Raw genomic sequence first — 17,711 nt, 5'->3', positions numbered from 1 at the left:
AGGGCCAGTGACAAGTCTTGGCAATATAACGTGTCTATTTTATTTAAAAAAAAAAAAAAAAGAAAAGAAACAACAAACAAAACCCAGACCATCTGACCCCTTCCCCCGGCGGGCCCTTGATAAAACTCTCCGGAAGGGCCCGGCTCCAGCCAAGCAGGGGATGGTCAGGAGGCACCCACGGGGATGCCAGGCTGGTGGGCTCCATTCCTCTCTGAGCCCTCCTCCCTCCCCTTTGCTCCCTGCAAATGGAAACAGCCTGCCTCCTGGGTCCTCCTGGGTCCTCCGGCCGCTGCAGTTTGGGGAGAGACAGGGGCAGGGGGCCGTGGACATGCGGGGCCGCTGGGCAGCCAGGGAGGGCCAGCCCGGCCCCTGCCCCTGCCCCCGGCTGTGGGCCCTGGCGAGGCAGGCAGCAGTGTGCCGGGGGCCAGAGATAGCGAGGAGGAAACATGCACCGAGACCTTAGTGCCCGGCCTCCCTGCACAGCCGGCTGAACGTTCAAAAATGAACAAGGATGGCCGGGTTTCTGCCCAGACCTCTCACTCGGGAGAGGAAGAGGGGACTGCTGCCTTCTCGGTCCTTCGGCTCCCCTCAAAGCTGATACTATTCTCACTGCCGTCCTGAAGAGACGCAGATACATCTGGATGTGCCACGTACACAGAGCCCATAGGGCTCAGACCCTCCGCCCCAGCAGCACTCTCCGGGCACCACTGGCCAGGCAGGATGCCCAGGGGTGTGCGGAGCACCCATTCTGGATCCCTGGGAGGGGAGAGACCCCGTCTCAGGCCCCGGTCGGTGGTTCTGTCCCCCAGGGTGGGAGTGGGCTGTGGAACAGGGGTGGAAGCCAGGCCCCAAGCGGCATGATGCCCCAGCGGGCCAACTGCGTGTGCTGCTCCGCTCGCCTTTCTTGGCCCGCGGGGGGTGGGGGTGGGGGGGGCCGGCCAGCTCCGCCTCAGCACCAGGGGTCCCGGGAGGCTCTGCCCCGGCACAGGCTGTCGCTCCGCTGCCAGGCGCTGTGGATGAGGCTCAGGGCATCCTCGAACTTCTTGCTGGAGGCTTCCTGGGTGGCCTTGTGGGGGAGGTCCACCTGTGCGGGGGCAGAGAGGGGGTCTGTGAGGGCTTCGGCCCAGGACCCTGCTCTCCTGGGGCTCCACGGGAGCCCTGGAGACCTTCGGCACCACGGGACCAAGAAGGGGCAGCGTGTCCCAGGTTCTGCTTCTGGCTGTGGCCTCAGATGCGCTGGAGGGCGGAGTCTTGCCCTTTTGGTCCTAAATGTTCCGGGCTGTCCCAGAGCTGCTGGTACAGCGCCGTCCCCGGGCCCCTGCCTCCTGCCTCTGTGCCACACAGGAAGGACTCCTCTCCCCGGGGCAGCGGCTCCACTCCTCGGGGCCCCGGGTGGCTCGGTACCTGGTAGATGGTTTTCCACCCGGAGCTCAGCGCAGACAGGAATCGGTCCAGTTCAGATGTGCAGCTCAAGTAGATGACCCAGGGGGGCAGAGCCTGCTGGCTGTCCTGGGAAAACTCCTGGGGAGGGCGGGTCCCCAGGTGAGCAGAAGCGGCCCTCCTTCCGCAGGGCCTGCCTCCACTGCCCCCGGGCCCAGCTCACCAGGACACAGTACTCCTTGCCGGGTTCCGTGGAGACGGCACTGATGTCGGCCAGCCTGGCTGTGCCCAGGGAGCGGAAGAAGCTGGTCTGGCAGTCCTCGTGGCAGGTGAAGAGGCGGTCATCGGTAATCACCAGGCAGCAGGGGATGCAGGGGCTGGGGGTCACCCCCTGGGGGATGACCTGAAGGGCATCGGCAGAGGGGAGAGGCAAGCTGGAGCTCTCCGGGGGTCGGTGGCACCAGACCTGCCCCCTCCAGGGGCCCAGCCAGCCCTTGGGCTCCCCCTGCGCCAGAGGTCAGGCGGGCTCCACCCAAGTCGGAAGTGGAGGTGGGGACAGGGGTGACAGTGGGAGTGTCCGGCCCACAGGCGGCCCTGAGCCCGAGGACCCGCTCCTGGGCTGTCCCCTGGAGGTCCCCGTCTTCGTCCTCATGGGCCTCTCTGTGAGTGCGTGTGGGTCTGGGGAAGGGACACCGGAGGGGGCTGGACGGGGTCGGGAGGCCAGACGAGCGGCGCAGGCCGGAGGCGCTCACCCCTTTGGACACGGCCTGGCAGAGCTGCTGCATCCAGCCGGCCATCTCGGCCTCGCTGTCCGCGCTCAGCTCCAGGCAGGGCCGGTCGGCGAGGATGACCTGGAAGGCGTGGGGCCGATCCGTGGTGTTGGCTCTCCGACAGCCACCGCACTGCTCCCCCCTGGGCCAGAGGAGGAGGGGTGAAAGGGGAGCAAGGAGGCAGGGGTGGTGTCGGACACGGGTGCGCCTGCACCCGCGGTCCCGGGGGCTGGAGGCCACCGGAAGGTGCTATGGACCCCTTCGGCTCTCAGGAGAGACTTAAAGCTGCCAGGCGGGCCCGGCCCTTTCCGAGTGACAACTTCTGCAAGGGAAACTGCCAGAATTGCCAAGATCCTTCTAGATATCTCAACCTGGCCAGGCAAGGGGTGAGAATCCGCTCTTAGCTCTGGCCCTCTTGGCATCAGGGCACATTCATTCCCGTTGCCTCTGTGGGCCCCAGGTTTTCTCCAAGCACCTGTGCGTCCATCTTCCATCAGGTCAGGAGCTTCCTGGGAGAGGGACCGCCTCCCCTGCCCGGACAGACCCTCCTAGCAGGGAGGTCCTCTTGCTCCCCTGACAGGACGATGCCCAGCCTCCCCGTGCTTGGGGTCCTACAGCCTCAGGGCTCAGCAGACCCCAGGGCAGTGGTCAGGGCTGCTGGATGGGGTGGGGCTGAGTGGGGGCAGGCCGAACTGATTGACACAGGGGGTGGGGTGTCAGCTCGAGCCAGGGAGAACAGGAGCCCCGGGTCCCAGGCTCGGCCAGAGCTGCCACCTGCGGGCAGCACCGCCAGGCCTCACGCCTGCCCAGCCTCCCATCGCTAGGACACTCACCCCATGTTCACAGAGAGCAGAGGGGTGACATCTGTGCGGTCGGGATACTGGTAGAGGATCCCGTTGCTGCAGGGGCACAACATGGCAGGGGTGAGGCCCGTCCCAAGAACCGAAGGCCAGGTGGGGCCCCGATCCCGGGGGGGCCTGCAACTGGGGCCTTAAGCCCCAGAGGCCAAGGGGCCTGCCCTCTGTGGAAGGGAAGGTGAAGAGACAACTGCAGAGGCTCGGGAGGGCGTGCTGTCCCCTCAGCAGACCTGGGGATGGCGAAAACCTTGGCAGCAGCCCTGCCCGGACCCCCACCTGATGCGCCCCAGGATCCTCGGGCCCCAGAGACGGCCGCTTTACACAGAAGCTCTCGCAGCCCGGAAGGGGTCTGCTCCAAAACCCTTGTGGGGGTGGAAAGATGCCCCCGTGGGCTTCTCTCCCGGGTGGCCGGTCCAAGGGAGACCCCTGCTGAGGGCCCAACAAGCCCCAGGTCGAGCCCGGGGCCAGAGCTGTGGGAGCCCCCACCTGAGGACCACGAAGCAAGTCTTCCAGTGCTCTTTGCCCAAGTAGGAGGTGCCTGCCTTGTAATGCAGCATGCCTTCTTTGGTGATGGCGCCCTCAGGGGGTGAGCAGTGGCAGGGCACTGGACCCAGGGACTCATCCAGGGGGTCCTCCCAGTGCACAAGCCCGTAGAAGCGCACGGTGACAGCGGTGGCCTGGGGCGGGGGGGAGGGGGCAGCAGACAGAGCGGTGAGGTCTGGGTCGGGCTCACCAGCAGCCCAGCACCAGGAATGGCCGCTGAGAAAGCAAGGCCGTGCCCCAAGTGGGGTGGGGGACAGGACCCGAGGGTAGGAGAGCCCCTCCCAGGTGGGTGATGGAGAGGTCCTAAAGACGTCCTTTTGCGTCGCCTGGCCCCTAACACCACAATACCTCCCCTGCACTCCCGGCTCTACCTCACACTTAGATTCCTGGGCCACGAACTTGGCCAGTGCCAGCTTCTCCATGGTGGCATCAGTCAGGATGCTGGGGTAAGGTGGCTCCCGGCAGCCTTTGATCATGGCGGACTTCAAAGAAGCCAAGAAGAACCTATACAAGGGAGTGGGGTTTGCTGTCAGAGGCCTGGGGGACCTCCACCCTTCAACTGGACGGGATCCTGGCCTGGAGGGGTCCCAGGAACTTTGGGGAGGGACCCGGCCGGAAGCAGAGCTCAGGGCAGCAGGTGGGGCGATGATGGTCGGTTGCCATCAGCTGTGACCTGGAAGAGGCCTAACCGTTCCCCGTGGCCAAGGTGCCTGGGGTCTGACGGTGAGGCAGGACCAGGTGAGGGGATGCCGCAGAATGGGTGGGACCCGGGTGCCCGTCACTATCCGATCTTATCATGTGTACTTTCTGTATGAAAGCACAAGGGCCAGCAGTGGGGCTCGGGTGTCCTTCCTGGCGGGTGACTCACACCAGCCCCCTTCCTCTCCGCAGGCCACGCAGGGTCTGAGGTCACCTGAACTGAATACGGAGCCAGTCAGTGTGTGTACCTTTTCCTGCAGGTGCCGGAGGGAACACATCTGCTCCGCACTGGTTTGTGTCCCACTTCTCCCCCTCCTGCCCCAAGGGTGGGGAGACCAGGCCAGGACCTCCAGTCCTACAGGAACGGGGCGGTGGGGGATTGGCCGGGGGGTGGGGGTGGGGAGCGTCACTCACTCAGCCAGGGCCACGTCAGCCGTGTCCAGCAGAAACTGCTTCCTGCGGTTGGTGCACACCAGCTTCACCGTCTGCTGGTCGAGGCCCACCTGCCAGAAACGATACCTTCATATGCACAAGGGGCTTGGCTGCTGCCTGGCGGAAGAGGCAGCCACGGCCAGACAGAGGGCCGGCTGGGGAGGGAGGAGGCAGACCCTGGCATCGCCACAAGGTAAAGCCCCAGAGGCCTGGGACCCATGGCGTGAGTCAGGGAGGGGAGGGATGGTCAGAAATGCGGTGGACAAAGAGGCGTCCTCAGACTCGGTTCTCATCCCCAGCATCATGTGGTGAAGCCCCCGGGAGAGGAGCTGACGCCCAGCCCTGGGGGCGGAGGGGTCGAGGCAGGGACGTGCCTCGCTCTGAGCTCCCGAGGTGGGTAGCCAGAGGAGCCCCGTCCTATGCAGTTGGCCTATGCCAACTGCAGATCCCGCACTCACCGACACATAGTCAAGTTCATTGTAAGAAACAGCCTCTTCCACCAGGTATGGCTTCTCTGCGGCCCCTGAGAGAGGAGACCCCAATGCCTGTAACTCTCAGTGGCCTCTTTTCCCTCCCCCTGCCCCCTTTTCTAAGACTGGCCCCTCTCTCAGCGAGGACCCGTCCTTGTCCTGCGACCTGAGATGACAGAGTAGGACAGTGATACGGGGTCCTCGTGGCGGGCAGGCCCCCGGGCTCGTCTTGGGGCGGAGTGGAGTGTTTTTGCCACCACACGCCAGGCAGCCGAGGGCCAGGGGCGGGGGGCACAGAGGGAGGGAGGGTGGTCAGTGTCGTCCTCGACCCGCTCTCAGCAGCTGCCCTGGCCTAGCCCGGGGGTGGCGGGCACCTTTCCGGAGCAGGTAGACATAGCAGTCTGTGAGCAGCACGTACAGCAGCTGCAGGGTGCCCTCCATGTGCCCGGTGCTCATCCGGATCATCTGAGGGGCCGAGACAGGGGACGGTCAGGCACCCCGGCTCCTGCCCCCGGCCCGGGCCAGCGCGCTTTTGCCCCTGGCCCCTGAGCTCCTGGGACTTACTTTGAAGAGCTGCTCTTCGTTTTCTCGAAACACGTGGATCATCAGCAGGAGTAAGTGATTGTTGTCTACCCTGTGAGAGGGACAAGCGTGGGGAGGGTGAAGGCCAGGAGGGGGGTGGGAGGGGACACAGGCACGCGGCGGCACCGTTGTCGCGGCTCTGCTCCTGACCAAGAGCCAGAGCGAGGGAGGGGAGACGTGTGCCCCGTCGCAGCCCCCAGCCCAGGCTAGTTCCTCCGGAGGTTCTGCTTGGTTCATTGGGAGGACGACGCCCACTGTCTCCTGCTTTGCAGGCCGGGGGCGTCTCACGGCAGCCGCACCGAGAGCCTTGCTCACCTGAACTCTGCCGAGTGGGTCATCTCAGAAGGGCTCCCCTGCCCCTCATCCACCCCCGAGTCCTCAGCGCTGCTCAGACACGGGCTGGGCTGGTCTCGCTTGAGCTGGCAGAGAGCCTCGTGGGTCCCGGGCTCTGCTTCGGGCACAGGTCCGTCACCCGCAGGGGGCAACTGCGTCTCCAGTCTCCGGGTCTCTGGCTCCCGGGCCTCCCCCGGGGTGTCCTCTAGGGGCCCAGGTGCCTGTCCCTCTCTTCTTCCTCCTCCCTCTTCTTGGCCAGCAGTCGCAGGGCCACCAGGAACATGCAGCGGTTGGCCAGGCCCTGCAGGGTCATGGTTGCTGCCACTTGATGTAAGAGCGCTTGGACTCTCGACGGTAAAGCGGTAGAAGTCCATTGGGGCTGGAAGCCCCTCACTAAAGTCGCAAAATGGCGGCTTCTCCGGGGCATCCCCGGGAGAGCCGGTCCGAAAGGACTGGTCTGGGGACTGGACATGGGAGCGCCAGGCGCTGGGGTCCAGCTGCCCGTTGAGCTGGTCAATGACCTTACTCAGGGGCTGCCCCAAGCGCTCCATGGAGGTGTCCTTCATTTCGGGGATGAGCAGACCCATCTGGCCCGGCTCCGGGAGCTCGCCGCTCTCGGCTGTGCCGCTGGGCCCCTCTCCCTCCTCCTGGGGGGAAGTGAAGGTAGCGTCCGGTGAGGCCCGCCCAAGGCCTGGGCTGCTGACGAGGCTGTCACCATCGCCCCGCCTGGCACAGCTGTCCTGGCTGGAGGAGGGGTGAAGCGGACTAGCTTCCTCATCCGATCTGGTCTTCTTCTTCTTGCCGGTTTTCTTCTTCTTGGTGACCCTGGGACAGTAGCGATGGGGAGAGATTTACCATCTGGGCGCCACTGAGCTGGGGAATTAGGTGGGCTGGGTCAAAAGAGGTGATTCTGGGCGTGTGACCTCTGAGGGCACAGCCAAGCTTCCATGGTCCTGGGCAGTGCTGGCTGGGAGGCCCTAGGCCAGGGGCACAGAGCAGCTCAGGCCCTGAGGGACCCCCTGCTGTTGGCAGAGACAGGGACCAGAGGAACCCCTGAGCAGGTCCCACGAATTCTAGCCGATGACACAAATGAGCTAGCTGTGTTCTGGGGGGACAAAACAGGCCACGGTCGGTCGGAGCGATGGCGCCTCCCTTCAGCCCTCCCCTTAGGATGTGGCCGGCGGACCCTGGACGGACCTCACTTCCCATTAGGTGTCACTGTGGATAATTCAACCAAAAGTGGACTTAAAGTCTTTTGGGCTCAAACCCCTTGGTTGCAAATTGGCTGGGACGGGCGTGGCAAGGCGACCCCAGGTCTGAACCCATGAAGCCAGTCAGGACTCGAACCACCCTGCAGAGGCGGACCCCTGACTCCAGTCACTGGGGAGCAAGGCCAGCAAGCCCCGGGGGTAGGACACGCACATCTTCTCACCCAGGGCTGAGAGCCTCAGGGCGGGAGCCATGGGCAGTCGGGAGCCCAATCCGTCAGCACTTCCTCCCTTCTAGGTAGGCCCCTGGCTATTGATGGAGACCCTTTTCTTTCAAGGAGCCATGTTGAACTACAATCGGTACAGACCTCAGAAACTGTACAGCGACACCCAAGGACCCCCTGGGGAAGAATTCCAGTCTGAAGGGACTTTGTGGCCCTGGATGAACCTGACAAATGCCCCCCACCCAGGCGTGGCCCCGGTCATGGCCTGTGCCACACTGTCTTCCGGGCTCGGGCCCTCTGTTTCTTGTTGCTCACAGAACTGCGGGAGAGCCACTCAGTCTCCAGGCAGATGCCCATGTGCCCCCCCAGGGGGTGAGTGTGGTCCCAGTCTGCACGGACAACGTGACACTAGGAGTGCACAGGGTGGACGTCAGGATGTGCTCATCCAACTGCTCTCGGGGCCCCTCCCCACCGACCTGATGACCTCTAGCTCCGTGCAGGCGTCTGGCAGGTCAAGAGTGCGGGATTCCCCCTTCTCCTGGGATGTGGTGTGCACAGGGGTGGTGTCGGAGGAGGACACGGTCTCTGCCTGGTCCTCACTGAAAGGGTTGTGGCGCTGGGTGGGACTCTTGGTGGAGGCCTTGCTGCTGGTCGGGTCCGAGGCGGTAGAGCGGGGCCCGCTGACAGTGTCTGTGAGGTCTCCATCTGGGAGAACGGGAAACAGGAGACAGCCTGTCAGACAGCATCTGGGGACCCCGGGCCCCCAAGGCATGCCTTATCCCATGAGGGAGGCGGGTGAGTTCCTCCCAGGGAAATCCGACCGGGGTGGCCCTGCTTTAAGATTTGAAGCCCCAGAGCAACAGGACCAGGGACCTGGGCTTGAAGAGCGACTTGGAGGGACACCACCACCACCTGCACTGGGAACCCTCAAGAGCTCGTAGCAATCTGGCCGAGTGTGAGTTAAGAGCCCCGAGGTTAAACAGCCTCCAGGCTGAAGCCCCTTAGGACAGTGACCTCGATGCCTCAAGAGGAAATGAGCCACAGACCTCTCAGGTTAACCTCAGAGCCTTCCGACGGAGAGTGCCAGAGGGGCACTGGGGAGCCCCTTCAGCACCAAACGCCACCGGCAGGGCTGAGATACCCAAAGTCCTCTGAAGGGTGCCCACCCCGGAGGCAGATAAAACGCAACAATGGCAGAGAGAATAGAGGGAGAGATTGGGAATCAGAGAAAATGAGGGGTGCAGAGTGGGGGCAGGGGCTGAGGGCAGGACAAGGAGCCCAGAGAGTGAGGAGCGTGGGGGAAGGGCAGAAGACGGACCCAGAGCACAGGAGGCAGGACGAGAGGCCAGATCAGAGCAACGAGGAGATGCCAAGGGGAGAAGAAAGGTGTGCCGAGTGGCTGCCCCCCAACAGCTGCCTCATGGGCTCTTCGGTGGCCGCTTCTCTCCCTGACATCCTATCCGCTCACTCCTGGGGAGGGCGGTGAGGGGAAGGGGGGGCAGGACCAGGCGCCCCTTGAAGGTGAGAGCTGGGAACTCAGTTTCACTCAGCTTGCCTACTGGTCCTTTCTGGGTGGGTCACCCTGACCCTTGGCTCCACCCTGGGGAGAAGGCGGGGAGGGGAGGGGGGCTGACTCTCCAGAGAGGGGCTGGTTTAACGGCTCCCCCTGCCCCCAACCATCCACCCCAGGTACTGGAACGGGCGTGCCTAAAGCACACGGGGCACTTATCTGGTGGCAGATGGGAGCTGCCCCAGCAGAGGACTGAGGCCCTACTGGCGGAAGAGGCTGGGTGACAGCTAATGGCACGGGACAGGGGACGTTCACGCCCCATTTGCCAGCTTACACACGTCTCGTTGGCCATTATCTGCCCAGAGGAGACACAGTAAACACGCTTCCCGTCCTCAGCCTCATCTGGAAGGGCCCGACCTGCTGTCGGCTGCCTAGTGGGTCTTGGAAACCACTGGGCAGCTGTCTGCTGATGCAGCACATCAGCCAGTTTGTTAAAAAGTACAGCGTCTCTTCATGGGAGGACAAAAGCGGGGCCGAAAGCAATCGCCAGCCCTGCCAGAGAAACACTAGCAACACACGAGATGTGCTGCTCATGTCCCGGGACCCCAGAGCCTTCGTTCTCAGGTGCAGCAAACCTCGCCCTTTGGTCTCAAAGAAGGATCCCGCAAGGCCAGACATTCTTGCTCCAGCCCCCAGAGACCTGCGGCTGTCTGTGGGAGCAGCTGAGGGGCGAGTGAGCAGGCCACGGGACGTGCTGGGTGTCAAGGCTGGACGCTGGGGGGGCCCACCAGTTCTGGAAGTGAGCTGAGGACCATGGAAGGCCGCCCCAACCCCCACTCCAGGGCCCAGAGTTTGGAGCCGCCCCCGAATCCTGCTCCCCTCCAGGTGGAAGGAGGCAAAGCTTCCCAGGTGAGCTGCCAGAGGAGCCTCGGGAACTCAGGAGGTCACGGGGTGGGGTGGGGGGTGGATTAAGGTCACCCGGCCCCCGGAGCCCAGCCCGGCCCCGCCCGAGCAAGCAGTGCCACCGGGGCTGTTAGCTCTCAGGCCACAGGGAGCTCTCAAGGGCTGCGGAGGAAGGTCAGGCCCTGCTTGTCAAGTGACTGCAACAGGCAGCGAGGAGCTGGGTCGGGAGGGGGTTAGTGGTTAGAATCAGAGGGAGAGAGAAAAAAAAAAAACAAAACCAATGCCCAGCATGTGCACTGCAAGAAGAGAGGTTGAGAGGGTAAATGATGTTACGATGGAATTCTGGATTTCGGGCTGATCTTAACTAACTACCCCGTGGCACTCTTCAGTGCTACACTCACAGCCAGATGACCTAGTTAATTTTCCCTCATGCCGTATCTTATTTCCCTCAAACTAAGCTATTTCATGCTCACGTTACTTGGGAAAAGATCATCCGTCATGCGTTACTCAGAGATCACGGCACTAATAGCAAAGGGGCCGGCTCTGGAGCAGCGGAGAGAGACGCACATCTCTGCCTCCTGCCCAGGATGAGCAGTCAACACCCCCGCCCGGGCCAGCCCCTGGCGGAAGGGGCCCACGGGGTGAGTGGTTCTTTAACAAGGAGGGAACGGGGGTAGCTATGGCCTCAGATCTAGAGGAAGCATTAACCCTCTCAGGAACGTGCCTTGAGTAATCGTGAGAACGTGGGGTGGAGCTCTATGGACTTTCGGAAGCCCAGAAAGCGGAGTCACGGGCAGGAGAACGCCCAAGTGTCGTTGCCGCTTAGTGGACAGGTGGGAGAGCGGGCAGATTCTCTCTTAATCTGCCTTAAAACTTCAGAGAGATCTCCCTGTGGGAAGTTTCAGCAGTGCCTGGGCAATTTCGCTCATTCGGTCCTCAGTCTCTTTCAACCATGCCAGAGAGGAGGCCGTCAAGAACGGACTGGAGGAATCGAGTCCTCTGCCTTTCCTGCTCGATGCTTCTGACCCAGGAGCACATCTGACCTGAAAGAGCTTACGGTCCACAGGTTCAACCCACGCTTTCCAGAACAAGTCCCCGCTCGCTGGGTCGGGCCACTGGCACCCCCGCGAGGTGGCAGTCCCCTGCGCACATCTGGCGCTTCGACCGGCAAGGGAATCGGGACGGGAGATCGCTTGGCGACCCCATGCGGCCACCGCGTGAAGGCGGGAGTCCTGCGCTAGGAGATGGGATTTGCCTAGGTCAAGTTCTCCTCCTGCAGAATTCCATCTATCAGAAGACCAAACTTGGCTTTATTATGATTACTGACATTATTACAAATAATGAGCTGATTTCGAATCATGCAGCAAGCTTGGCATGGAAACGTAGCGAAACGGGAAAAGAGGGTGACAGCGGACTCTGTCCCACCTTCCCAGTCTGTGCTGGGTACAGACGGCACTGCTGGAAACACATCTCCAAAATCATAATCTATAAAAACGAGGGACAAAACCGAAGATTAGAAACGGGCAGTGGCAGGACAGGGAGGGCGGGGGCAACGGGGCGGGTGACACGGGGAGAAAACCAGAGAGGAAAAAGCTACACTTTCTACCTTTCATCGAACAGCTTTGGGGAACTCTTAGGCTTCTCAGCTCGGACACTGGCCCAGAAGCTCTGAGCAGCTAGAAAGACCTCTGGGGACAATCCTTTCCAACCCCAGCACCTGGTTCTGGGACGTGGGCTCCCCCGTACCTAACCTTCTTTTCTATCCCCTGCCTTTCTTCCCTCTGAACCGAGCAGCGGGTGGCAGGTGGGCTCGAGGGGACGCGTCCGCCGTGGACGGCCCAGCTGCTCCCTCGGGGCCTGGCCCCTGGCTTCTCCGAGGCAGCCCGTGAGCGCAACCCAAGGACACTGTGCTGCCGCCTTCCACTTGTACAAGGAGTCGTGCTGACAAGTCTGAAAGTATTGCCCTCATGGGCCCTCGGCTCATTGCACAAGCAGACATGGAGGAAGAGGGCCAGGGCCTCAATGCTAATGCAGTTCTAGGGGCTGAACTTGTGCTCGGGGTCCCCTTCCCTGGAGCTGAGGCAGGTGCAGCCAAGGAAGAGCTCTGGTTTCCCACAGGGGACGAAGGTTGGAGGAACGGCCAGTTTTACAAACGAACACATGGGGTCTGAGGTTTGAAAGAAACTGGGCTGTTCCAGTAAGTTGTTGGATCAAGAAAACAAAGCAACCTACAGACGTGATGACAGTCTTTTCCAGTCTCAGGTGCAGTGGGGGCCATCAGCCCTAACATGCTAGCAAGTGCGGGAGGGGCTCCTGAGAAACGGGGGTCAAGTTTCCCTGAACTTCGGACCCGTCTGGCTCTCTCGTCTCCATCCAGGGGTTGCTCCGCCTCTGTCTGCCTAGAACCAGGGCAGCGCGGCCTCCCCAGGCAGGTGGCCCTCGCCCCTGCAATGGCAGGGAGAGTTTCCGGGTCACGCAGCTAATCCCTCCTCACGTAGAAAACCGCCCCAGGCGTGTGGCACTGGCCTTCTGGAAAAGAGTCTGACATTCCCATGATCTCACGCTGGCTTTTTGTGCCCACAATCAGTGTTTTAGCCGCCGCGGAGACACTGAGAAAACGAAGATCTGGGAAATGGTGGGCCCTGTCGAACTTCAAATCTCCCCCATCGGACCGGACCGCAAGGAGCCCGGAAAGACGCCAGCCAGCCAGGCACCAGCAGTGTTACCGCAGAAGCGTGGCTCCCGGCCGCCCGGGGGCACTTACCCTCGCTGGATGGGGCAATGGCGCTGTCATCCCACTCCAGGTTGGTGGAGGTGACGGAGTTGAAGGAGTTGAGGGACAGGCTGTCCGAACCTTGCACGGAGCTGGGGAGGCGGTCTTCGAAGTCCAGCAGGTACTGAGGTTTGTAGTAGTCAGGCATGTAAGGGGCCAAGTCCAAGTAAGGGGCGTCCTGAGACGAGAGTGCAGAGGGCAGGCTTGGCTGCGGGAGGCCTTGGGCGGCCGTGCGCAGACCTGCCCCCGCCAGGCCTCCTGTGCTGGTTTTCCTTTGGGAGAGCAGTGGGCCTAAGGCTCTAAATTCAGAAATTAGCCGCTAAAAGGAGCGATGAGAATGGCTGTGGCTCATACAGCGATGGACTCGAGGCCAACGGAGATGACAGAACCCTACTCTGCCTGTCGCCCCCTCCTTGACCTCTGCGACCATGAGAGTCGCTCCCGTTTCCTCCAGTTTCGCCTACTTTTCAGTAGGCAGCCTGTGCTGCTGGTGCGGGGGCCTGGCGGGGTGACTGGACTGGGACAGGGCAGCTGCCCGCTGATGAGCCAAGTCCAGAGCCGCTTTGGGCCCTCCTCAGCCCCTCCTGGGCCAGTGTCCTGTTTCTCCAGTGGGTGACCGTGAGGGAGGCTGGGAAGCAAAGAGCCAAGGACCCTTCTAGGATCCCAAGAGGCACAGGGGTGAACGTGCCTGGTCTTTCTCAAACACACTGTAAACATGACAGAGGGTATTTTAGCACTAAATACTCCAGGCGATGTGGGGACAGACAGGCAGGAAGGGGTCACCTGAACGAGGAGTTCTGGCTTAGATAAGCCAAGATAGAATCACCTACTCAGTTCCACTGTTCTGACCCTGAACCCTCCCGTCCCTGAACACCAAACATGTGGCTCAGGCTCACTCACACCCCACGGGTCCCCTGAGAGGAACCAGAAAAGCAAAACGGTATGCCCACCCTGCCCACCCCGCTGCCCCCACAGGCAGCAAGAGCCAAGGGGTCTCACCAGATCCAAGTCGAATCGAATGAACTCCAGCCCAGACACCAAGGTCAGGAAGAGAGTCAGGTGATCGTGGCTGCAGACCAGGGCATTCCTGTGAGACACGAGGAGGGACGATGGTTACCAGCTTGGCCGTATCTCCCGGGCAAGCCGGCTGTGTTGAAATTTGACATGTGACGTCCCCAATCCCTGGAGGGCACCCAGCTTGGGGCAGCCTTCACCCGCCCCTTTCCAGCATATTCTCCTACTGGGTTTAGAGCCACACAGCACTTTCCTGCCAGTGTCTTCAGCTATGGGGCCTGCGGCACACGGCTCATCTAGCTCTCTGCAGCTGCTCTATGTGGTTAAGCATTCTAGTAAGGTCTGAGGCCGGGGTGGAGGATCGGGCAGAGGCAGAGCACCACATTGCTACACAGGACCCCGGGGGGGCGCCCGTCCAGACTCCCGGCAAAGGCATCACAGGCAAGGCGCTGAGGCCTCTTCGGCCACCGTTGACGTGGCCCCAGCATGCAATGCCAGGCTAGGCCTCTGACGTGGCACGCCATGGTGTCTGTGTGTGACAAGAGTCTTTGGGACAAGGTTCAAGGGGAGCTCCAGGGCCACGGGAGACAGACTGTTCCGGACACTCACTTGACGTAGTATTTGTGCAGCAGACCCAGGTTCTCCTGGAACAGCCGCAGGTAGCTCTCCAGAGAGTTCTCGTTGAGCGCCAGGTACAGCCAGGCCCTGCCTGCAAACACACGGCAGGAGTAACCAGAAGGAAGGTCTGTCAGGGTGCTGGTTCTTCTGGCCCAGGGCGGGCGGGAAGGAAAGGAAGAGTAGCTGAGGCCACCCAGCACTCAGAGAGCCTCCTTCCTGTCTTGTTGTAGGGCCGTAATCCCTGACACGGGCCGGCTCCTGGTCAGACCCTAGCTGGCGGCGGGGCAGGGAGACCTGAGAAAGAGCGCAGGTCACACGGTCCAGACGGGTTGAGAAGTATGAGCACTGTGCACCAGCCCCGGCGGCTAACACCAGCTCAGGGAGAGAAGCGAGGCTCCCCGTTCCGGGCTGGGGCTCCAGAGGAGTCCGGTTGTCCTCAGCACCTCACTGTCCTTCCCCCCAGTCCGTGACGCCCCAGCTAACTGTCATACGCAGGGCGCCAGCAGCGGAACGCCCCTCTGCCACTGGGCGCCACGGGGGAATCAGCCTCCCGGGGCTGACCCTGAGGCCACACCTTCGCCCCGGGCCACCCATCACGGGGAGGACGGCGGTGGGCCCTTCCCAGCATCCCCCTGGGCCTACTCACTGCGCCCCAGGTTGGTGGCCACGTGCTGCAGCACCTCGATCTGTTTGATGGCCTCTCTCCGGGTGAAATGCACCACGAGCACCCAGTAGCCAGATGAGAGGTCTTGCAGTCTGAGAAAACAGGACAGGAGCTGCCATGACCCGAATGAGCTGGGGGCCGAAAGCAACAGGGTCCCAGCTCCCAGCGGGGGCCCAGGGCAACCACCGCGCCTTCACGCAGGGTCTCATTTGCTGCTAATTCTTTCCACAACCATTCACGCCCGCAAGGAGGTGATTTACGGGGGCAATTACAGACAGCCTGTGGCCTGAGGCAAATCTCTTTCTGCCAAGAGAGGGAAGAAATAAAGGGCAGAGGAGGGGAAGGACTTCTCTCTGGAGGCTCCCAGGTGCCCTGCGGTCGGTCTTCTCCGGAAAGGACCCCCAGCTCACCCATACAGCAGGGCGTGGTCCAAGTGCTCGCACAGGCGCTGCAGGACCTTGTCGTGGTTCCGGATGGCAGGCGTCTCGTCCTCGCAGGCGGCAAAGTAGCTCTGCAACTGACAGGTGAACAGAGCGGCCCGGAGTGAGAAACAGATAAAGAGGGGGGCTGTAGCAGAGGGCAAGGGGAACCAGTCCCAGGGCACCTGGCTGGCTCGGTGGGTAGAGCGAGCAATGCGTGATCTCGGGGTTGTGGGTTCAAGCCCCACGTTGGGTTTGCAGACCACTTAAAAATAAAATCTTAAAAGAGGGGCGCCTGGGTGGCTCAGTCGGTTGAGCGTCCGACTCTTGATTTCGGCTCAGGTCACGATCTCAGGGTTTGTGAGCTCGAGCCCTGAGTGGGCTCTGTGCTGATTCTGTCTCTCTCTGCCCCTCCCTGACTCACGCTCACTCTCTCTCTCTCAAGATAAATATTTTTAAAAAATAACAAAAGAAAAAAACAAGTCCAGTGATGTATCCGTGGTGACCAAGAGACAAGTCTACCTCAAACCGCCTGCACCGGCTGCTTACCCAGCATCCAGAGGGCAAAGGCTGTATCCTCGGGGCCAAGTCCCAAGAGGTCCTCAGCTACTGCTTTGCACAATGCCAGCTGGATGCTGGGAGGGGTCCACAGCCTGGGTGTAGGTCTCACGTGGTACCAGGCTTCGAGTCAGGGCCACAGCGCCACACCACTCCAGGGGCCCTACGCGCAGCCTTATCTATATAAACGCCACCCACTCCCGGAGTTGTGTGACACGGTGGCCCTTCTCTGGTGGCCTCCTTGCTGGAGGCTGACCTGGGACACAGATTTGCCCGAGGAGACAGACTAGGTTGGATACGGGTCGGGGTATCATGTCAAGCCCTGCTCCAAGAAGGACACCTGTTTCCGGGCTGGCGGGTCAGGGCAGGCGGGGAGACGAACCGCAGCAGTAAGCAAAGGCCAACGGAGGGGAGGGAGGCTCTCTCCGCCAAGAAAGCCCCGATGCTTGAACTGGATCCTCTGAAACCACCGTGAGGAGGCAAGGAAAGCCCTAGGAGACAGGTCTTTCCACCAACTCTCTTCCAGCCATACTCTGGGCTGCTGTTGCCCTTCTGATGGCCAGACCGGGGGGGCGGGGGGTGGGGGTGCAGACACACAAAAAGAACACTCATCTCAGGTTTGGGCCCTTGGCACTGGACAAACGTGTTCTCAAGTGTTTTCTGGACGCAGTGGTAGAGACAGCAGCAGCAGCAGCAGCAAGAGACATCAACCACACCAAGGAGCACGCGCTCTTGGCGAGAGGCCAACCATTCAGCACCCACAACAAAAATAGCCTCTCTTTCCCGTGGCCCAGGGTGAGTCCAGCGGCCCTGCTGGCCCGGGATAGACCCCAGTCCTGTGGGGCCACCCTCTCTCCTGAGAGACAGGCACCACAGTCCCGGGAGGAAGGTTTCCAGAACTGAACGGAAAAGGGCGGTGAGCTTGTGCAAGCTGCCCAATTCCCTCCCAGCAACGGCTGGGGCTTGCCTTGCTCACTTCAGGACAGGGAACCATACCGGACTCCAGACTTTCCTTTTTCTTTCTTTTTTTCAACACCCGAGCAAATCTGAGATCAGAGAGTCTTTGACAGATGTTAGAGCTGGCAGGATCTTTCGAGATCTAGTGAACTCCCTTACTGAGGACGCAAAATGAACGTTTATTCATTTTCTTGATTATAAGAGTAGCCACACTGGGGCGCCTGGGTGGCTTAGTCGGTTGAGCATCCGACTTCGGCTCAGGTCATGATCTTATGGTTCATAAGGTCGAGCCCGGCGTCAGGCTCTGTGCTGACAGCTCAGATCCCAGAGCTTGCTTCAGATTCTGTCTCCCTCTCTCTCTGCTCCTCCCTTCCTTGTGCTCTCTCCCCCGTCTCAAAAATAAATAAACATTAAAAAAAAAACAAACTAAAAAAAGAAAAGTAGCCACACCTACCATAACACTCAAGAGACGTGGAAAAGCTTTAACATTTTTTGTTTATTTTTATCTCTTTATTTATTTTTAATGTTTTATTTATTTTTGAGAGAGAGAGACAGAGCGTGAGAGGGGTTGGGGCAGAGAGAGAGGGAGACACAGAATCCGAAGCAGGCTCCAGGCTCCGAGATGTCAGCACAGAGCCTGACAAGGGGCTCAAACTCACCAACCGTGAGATCATGACCTGGGCCGAAGTCGGATGCTTAACCGACTGAGCCACCCAGGCGTCCCTGTTTTGTTTATTTTTAAACAGAGAAGGTGGTTGAAACTAGTGGAGGTTAAGACCCTCACTGTGATTTTTAGC

The 17,711-nt window shown here is 61.2% G+C and overlaps 1 protein-coding gene across 3 annotated transcripts in view; it reads right to left on the bottom strand.

Moving 5' to 3' along the window:
• Positions 1-17: 17 nt before the first annotated feature.
• PLEKHM2 (pleckstrin homology and RUN domain containing M2) overlaps positions 18-17,711 on the bottom strand; it is a 35,463-nt gene continuing 17,769 nt past the window's right edge. The window contains exons 2-20 of one of the 3 annotated variants that reach the window (XM_027060333.2): positions 15,391-15,497; positions 14,963-15,072; positions 14,308-14,407; positions 13,684-13,771; positions 12,676-12,862; positions 11,337-11,396; positions 7,975-8,203; positions 6,049-6,891; positions 5,716-5,785; positions 5,526-5,616; positions 5,140-5,204; positions 4,664-4,752; positions 3,922-4,054; positions 3,494-3,684; positions 2,984-3,049; positions 2,133-2,292; positions 1,604-1,783; positions 1,405-1,521; positions 18-1,084 (exon numbers count right to left, since the gene is read on the bottom strand). In XM_027060333.2, coding sequence (XP_026916134.2) covers positions 950-1,084; positions 1,405-1,521; positions 1,604-1,783; positions 2,133-2,292; positions 2,984-3,049; positions 3,494-3,684; positions 3,922-4,054; positions 4,664-4,752; positions 5,140-5,204; positions 5,526-5,616; positions 5,716-5,785; positions 6,049-6,891; positions 7,975-8,203; positions 11,337-11,396; positions 12,676-12,862; positions 13,684-13,771; positions 14,308-14,407; positions 14,963-15,072; positions 15,391-15,497 — 3,021 coding nt within the window. In that variant the 3' untranslated portion in view covers positions 18-949. Of the gene's footprint in view, positions 1,085-1,404; positions 1,522-1,603; positions 1,784-2,132; positions 2,293-2,983; positions 3,050-3,493; positions 3,685-3,921; positions 4,055-4,663; positions 4,753-5,139; positions 5,205-5,525; positions 5,617-5,715; positions 5,786-6,048; positions 6,892-7,974; positions 8,204-11,336; positions 11,397-12,675; positions 12,863-13,683; positions 13,772-14,307; positions 14,408-14,962; positions 15,073-15,390; positions 15,498-17,711 lie in introns of those variants that run through there. The other 2 variants (XM_053207527.1, XR_008292272.1) reach the window with 2 other exon arrangements.

This window comes from Acinonyx jubatus, chromosome C1 (assembly GCF_027475565.1).
Source record: "Acinonyx jubatus isolate Ajub_Pintada_27869175 chromosome C1, VMU_Ajub_asm_v1.0, whole genome shotgun sequence".
In the NCBI taxonomy this organism is placed as follows: Eukaryota; Metazoa; Chordata; class Mammalia; order Carnivora; family Felidae; genus Acinonyx; species Acinonyx jubatus.
Note: the sequence above shows the minus strand (reverse complement) of the source record. Positions and strands in the feature narration are given on the sequence as shown.